This window comes from Triturus cristatus, chromosome 9 (genome assembly GCF_964204655.1).
Source record: "Triturus cristatus chromosome 9, aTriCri1.1, whole genome shotgun sequence".
Classification (NCBI taxonomy): domain Eukaryota; kingdom Metazoa; phylum Chordata; class Amphibia; order Caudata; family Salamandridae; genus Triturus; species Triturus cristatus.
Window position 1 is genome coordinate 561,959,366 of NC_140592.1, and position 6,800 is coordinate 561,966,165.

General features: G+C 46.1%; 1 protein-coding gene across 1 annotated transcript; it reads left to right on the top strand.

Annotated features, from left to right (window-relative positions):
• Positions 1–773: 773 nt before the first annotated feature.
• Positions 774–2,588, top strand: LOC146798286 (uncharacterized). The gene has a single exon (XM_085627948.1). The coding sequence runs from the start codon at positions 774–776 to the stop codon at positions 2,586–2,588; it is 1,815 nt and encodes a 604-aa protein (XP_085484074.1).
• Positions 2,589–6,800: the final 4,212 nt, after the last annotated feature.

Sequence of the window (6,800 nt, forward strand, 5' to 3'; positions counted from 1 at the left end):
ATCTCCATGTAAATTCATTACATAGTGGTTGCAGCTATTCTGTAGTGAAGGTTAGAACATGTAATCCGTAGGAAAAGTATTTTGGGTTTTGCAAAAATACCTTTTTGTTTTTCCCCCCTTCTTAGAGCCCCTGCATCTCCATTCTGCCGATTGCTGGAAGAACCCCTCCCCTCCCCCCCCCAAAATTTGACTGTAGTTGCGCATCTGGGAGCTATGTAAGTATATTTACGCCGCTGGTCCTTATTACTGTTGAACTGTATATGAATGTTTGATACTGTACACATGGATTCAACATTCCCCTTTCATTAAGCTGAACATTCTCCTGGCAATAGGTTACCTGACCTGCATCTGTATATACATCGCATTTATTTGGACTTTTTTAACGCGTGAATTTGGCCTAAGGGCTTTCGACCACAAAGTATTATTCACTTTTAGGCAAGCTGGAGGTTAGCTAATGTGCATACATCCAGAACCGAATTCTTTCTAAAAGCATGATGGGTAAAAAGCATTTAGGGTACCAGGGATACAGATTTTTTATGTTTTCAATCAAAAGTACTTAGAAACTGCAAATTGCCAGTTTTCGTGAATGTTCCTGTTAGTGGCCTGATGGCTGAAGGTTTTGCTTCAAGGTAGACTTTTTGTTTGGTGTCATCAGGCTTTAAAGATAAAATGGATTCTTATGCTATCACCAATTAGTGGCTTCATTATTTTTTCAACAGTACTCAACCGGTTTCTAAGTGTTTCTTTTAGTGATCTAGTTTGCGCAGAACAACATGCCCCGCAGAATAAAGACGGCAGAAGATTATGTGCTGGAAAACAAAGATTTCATGGTTGAAGAAGTGCGTGGGCAAAAGATGTTAATTTGCAGGTTTTGCAGAGTGACTGTCCCAATAGTAACTGGGAAGACTGCAAGCCGAATTGCTGAACATCTTGTTACCAAGACCCACTTGAAATTGAAAGAGCCACCTAATAGCGACAGCCTATGCCAGATGTCTCTTGCTGAGACAATGACACGCTTCAAAAGAAAACGTGAGGAAGAAAAGGATGTGGCACATGAATTTGTACGTGCCCTAGTGCAATCTGGAACCAGCTTACACCAAGCCGATGGACCGATTGGGAATCTGTTCCGCAAGCGTGCACCAGCATGCAAAACATTACCAAGAGCAACACAAATGTATGAGAAATACCTACCAGAGGTGTTCCTTGCAGATATCGAACATATTTCAGAGTTACTCCAGGGTGATGTAAAGATCTCTGTTACCCTTGATGAAACCCCAGAGATGCATGGCGACCCAGCAGTGGCAGTGCTAATCACATTTTGTGATGCAAAAAATGGATGGTACAGACGTACCATCATGGCAGATCTAGATGTACTGGAAACATGCAACGCAGTGTCACTTGGGATGCTGCTGCAGAGAGTTCTGACAAAGTTTAACAAAGATTGGAGTGACATTGTTTGTATTTGCAGCGATTCCGCTACGTATATGAAAAAGTTATGTGATGACCTTTCAAAAGCAATACCTGAGCTGAAGTGTTTCCCTGTAAGAGACCCATGCCATTTGCTAGATGGTATGCTGAAAGCAGCTCTCCAATCTTCTGAGCTAATGAAGAATGCTATTGATTTTGTAGTCCATTCAGGTGCACTGTTTCGGTATGCGCGGGAACTAAAACGCAAATATTTCTCTTTTTGTGTTTTGTGTGGCAGCAAAGAAAAAGTAATCCCAACTGTGTCATTTAGTCGGTGGTTCTCAGTCCTAGAGGCCGTGAATGCAATTGTATCTATGTGGCGACCGTTTACTGATTTTTTGCTTAGTGATGATGCAAAAGGCAAGAAATGTGAGGATCTTCGGGTGCATATTGATAGCGATGTAAAAAAAAGTACATTGTACTGCATTCTTAGATTCCTACAAGAAAATATGACTGCTGTAGTGGACATAATCAAAAAACTAGAGTCAGAAAACACCCTGGTCTACCAAGTGTTCAGCATCATTGGTGTAGATGTCAAACATCTCCTCGAGAGTAGGCTAGGCGACACTTTTAGTGACTTTGGCACTGCAACATGTTCCCTGTTAGAATGCTTGCCACTTGGTAAGCAGAGAAGTGTTGAGGACCAATTCAGGAAATTTTATTTCACAATGCATGAGAAATGGCTAGCTATGATGCATAGAAATGTCCCTTCACCAACCATGGCGTTTGAAGCCAATGAAGCCTCACTTTGGTACTCTGCGCAAGTGTTAGATCCCTTCCGTAAAGGGGAATTTTCTCCAGATTTTGCAAAGTACAGCTTCATTTTTGACCGCTTTGACACCTCGGAGGGCATATGCACCCAGTTCAACGCATATGTCGCAGAACCTGGCCCAGAGAATGTCAACCTTGAGGTGCACCAATACTGGCATGGAAAGCTACGTCAGTGGCCAGAGTTGGCACATTGTGTACTGTCTGTTTTGGCGTTGCCAGTCTCAAGTGCCAATGTCGAGAGGGCCTTTTCCCAAATAAAAGTGTACATGGGTAGGAAAGAGAGAGCGCGAATGACCAAAGATTCACTGACAAAATATTGTATGGTGTACTACAATAAATTCGACTTGTAAAGATGTACTTTAACCTCTTATACACTGTACATAGACTGTCTATATTCCATGCACCAATTAAGAAAGCAAACAATAATAAAAGCAAAGCGTCCCAAAAACACCGGTAAAACACCGTTTCAGTTGTTTTTTTGGGGGCGAAAATGAGTAGCCACTGAAAAGCACTGTTTTTTTGAGGTTTTGAAATCACTGGAAAACACTGAAAAAACACCACCAGAATACACCAAAAATAGAAACTGAAAACAGGAAAGCCTATTTATGGATGAGACCTTGCTGAAATCTTACAGCTGCCCTTAGTTAAGAAAGAAGTACCTGAACTCATTCTGGCCATAGATGGGAGGGAATTGAGCACAGGACCCATCAGGTACTCCACAAACACCTTATCTGTGCGTTATGCACCTGCACAGGTAGAATCCTTGGCTTTTAACATCATAAGGGCACCGCAGTATGGCATCATTTTAGGATTGCCTTGGTTGGTCACGCACAGTCCTTCCATAGATTGGGTTGCTAGAACTATAAGATTTAATAACCCGGAATGTAAGGAACATGGCAGTTTAGAATCGTGTGATGTTCCTGTCAAATGCTTAGCCACCCTTCTGCATGTTGCTACCGCAGCCGAGCAAGACATAACCTTACCAGTGCAGTACCAACAGTATAGGGATGTGTTCAATGAACAACAAGCCAACGTGTTACCCCCTCATAGAACATATGACAGTCAAATCGACTTAGTGCCAGGTGCGGTGGTACCATGTAGCAGGATTTATGCTCTCACAGATACAGAAAACGAGCATCTCAAGACATATTTGAATCAGTACTTAGCAAACGGATTTATAAGGCCTTCTAAGTCTCCGGCAGCCTCTCCTTTGTTTTTTATATTGAAGGCCAATGGGGAAAAACGCGCATGCATAGATTTCAGGGCCCTCAATCACGTTACCATCAAGAATCGATATCCCCTACCCCTCATTCCTGTTCTGTTGGATCAGGTGAAAACCGCTGGAATAAACACGCGCCTGGATTTAAGAGGCGCTTATCATTTAGTCAGGGTAAGGAAAGGGGATGAGTGGAAAACCGCGTTTCGCACTCGGTTTGGGCTGTTTGAATACACTGTGATGTCCTTTGGGCTGTGCAATGCACCCGCCGCGTTTCAGTTCTTCCTGAATGAGGTGTTGCGGGAGTATCTGGACGTGTTCACAGTAGTCCATATTGACGATACTTTGATTTATTCGGACTCAGTGGATCAGCATTACCAGCATGTGTGTTTGGTCCTGCAAGGTCTGCGTGACAATGGATTGTTTTGCAAATTAAGTAAATGCGAATTCCATGTTCAGAGGGTGGAGTTTTTAGGAGTAATTATTACGCCATATGGGTTGGAAATGTCTGATCGTAAAATAAGAGCTGTACGCGACTGGCCGCAACCAAGCAATTTAAAGGAAGTCCAATGCTTTTTGGGCTTCACTAATTTCTTTAGACGGTTTATACCACAGTTCTCAAAGGTGGTTACACCTATAACAAAACTGTTGAGAAAAAAATGTTCCTTTTGAATGGACTACAGAAACAGAATCCTCCTTTTCTCAGCTAAAAGATGCCTTCACTTCAGCCCCGGTTTGAGCTCATCCCGATCCTGAGAAGCCGTTTGTAGTAGAAGCAGATGCGTCAGATAGGGCTGTGGGTGCAATATTGTCACAGAGGGATGCAGACAGGTCAGCTACATCCGGTGGCTTACATGTCTCGCAAACTCAATGAGGCGGAAACTAGGTACACCATTGTGGAAAAGGAGCTACTGGCTATTAATGATGCCTTTTCTACATGGAGACATCATCTGATGGGAGCCAAGCATGTAGTCACAGTATACACGGACCATCGAAACCTACAGTTTATGAGGTCAGCCCACCTATTGTCACCCTGGCAAATGCGCTGGATGCTTTTTTTTTCTGAATTTGACTATGTCGTTACCTACAGACCAGCCGCAGAAAATAGGAAAGCGGATGCCCTTACCAGGCAGGAAACAGGGAATGGGCCGGAAAAGAAACAAACCTTCTCCATATTGGCCCCTGAGCAAGTCATAGGAGTGGCGCACTCGGAACAGTTTTTACGTTCGGTGGCCCGTACTAGCATGACTCCCTCATGGAGGAGATGGCTCAAGGAGCATCCTCAATGGAAAATGAGACAAGGAGTGCCGATCAGAAACCGACAAATGTTAATATCCGCTAAAGTATTACAAAAAAGGGTGCTCCAATGGTGTCACATGGTTCCCAGTGCAGGTCACAATGGCATCAACAAAACCTTGGACAGGATTCTGAGATATTTTTGGAGGCCTTCGGTTAAAACTGATGTGGCACATTTTGTAAAGAAATGTGAAACCTGTGCCAAAACAAAAACTGATCATAGGAAAGCTCCCGGGTTGTGGCATCCGTTAGCTACTCCCTCGACTCCATGGAACACCATTTCGATAGATTTTATACTAGGATTGCCTAAAGATCAAGGACACACGATAATCATGGTGGTGGTAGACAGTGTGAGAAGTTGGCCTGATATGTAGTGCTCACTATTCTAGTGATCACTGTGTATCATTCCAAACGACCCTTATTGATGATTGGTTGTAAGTCAACCTTTTAGACCAGCTATCCTAGTAGCGTGGATACGAGCAGTCTTAGGCTAAACTCTAGAGGGCGTGTTAAGCCAGCTGTTTACCATCACATATACCCCTTGAACACCAAGTGAAAGGACACCACTCAAGTTGTTATGAAAATAAAAGGATATTTATTTATAACAGGACTACCCTGGCTCTTTATGAGTCAGGGAGCTAAGCACACTACAAAACTCTTAGGAAAATACTTCAGTTGCACAATTTACACAAATGCCCGAGGGGCACGAGAAACCACCTACACTAACAGTGAAATGCGAATGGTTAGAGTCTGGAGATACTGATCCCGGAGTGATCCGATCAGTGGGACTAAACGAAAAAGGAACTGGACACTTGTAGAGCGAACCTGCGATGGAGCACCGAGATGCTAGAGTTACCTAGCCCGGAGGCTGCGGCTGCGTGAAGTTCGTCAAGATGTCGGGAGTCCTCGGGTAGTCTCAGGAGCCTGAAAGAAGAAGTTTCTGGCAGGCGACCAGTGACGATGTTCAGAGCGATCCAAGCCTGGATCGGTGGTGAAGGAAAACCTGAAAGCAGAGGGGACTCAGTTCTCAACCGCTAGCCAGCGATCGTGTGGGTACCAGGAGGGTACCGGCGGAAGTCACCTCGACCAGGTGAGTGGGTGACGTCGGACTCGGCTGTTCCTCGGACCAGGAGGCGCGGCGGCGACCAGGATGGAGGGCGAGCTGTCCCACGAAGGTGTCTGCTGTCGATGATGCTGGGCCCAGGAAGGGGCAGCGGATCTTGGCAGTGGCCACCCAAGCGGGGGAGTCAAGATGGCGTCGGGAGTGGACCAGGAGGGTCCGGGGTACTCCTCTGTTGAAGGGGAGCAAGAGCCAGTCTGGAGCAACCAGACTAGTGATGAAACAAAACGTGGTGCGTCGTGAAGCGGGCCACAAGCCGGTCGGCAAGTGGTCGGACAACGCGGTGAACAGCAAGGAGCGGAAGGGCCCCCACGCAGATCTCGTGGATGCTGGGGAGACAGACTTCGATGCTGGAGCTGCTCAGGGTTTAGGGTTTCTCAAACCCTAGGTGCACTCACTCGAGGGTCCCTCGGTGGGCGTGCTAGATAAGCGTCGTGCAGGTCCTGAAGATAGCCGGTCCCGCAGGTCTCGTCACACCTACGACTCTCAGCTGAGCTGATGAGGGAGGTAAAAGGTCAGAGATGGCAGGGAACTCGGGTCTCGTCGAGCTGGGCAGTCTTGATCCGTAGGAGAGACTTACAGCAAACCGCAAGCGCTTAGGTGGTGCCTGCTGGTGCAGGGTGGCTACTCCTTAGCCACAAGGGAGAGTCTTCAGAAATAGTCAAGAGTTCCTTTCGTGGAAAGTGGTTCGTGATTCGGAGGTATCCGATTATCTGATTATCCAATTTGGGAAGGGGACTCGCCCCTACCTTTATTCTAAGAAAAGGGGCTGGCCCGTGACTAGGTTCTACCTATGGGTGGAGCCAGGAGGGGGGTGGTTACACCCCTATCCTTTGTCCGGCTTCGCGCCAGCTCAGGGGCCGGTGTGCCCCCGAAACTGGTTTGAGCCGGGCTATGCACAGTGAGCACCGGGGTGCCACTTGCAGTCAC

What these genes read in the sequence shown, in the direction of transcription:
- LOC146798286 (XM_085627948.1), top strand. Translation starts at nt 774, where the DNA reads ATGCCCCGCAGAATAAAGACGGCAGAAGATTATGTGCTGGAAAACAAA.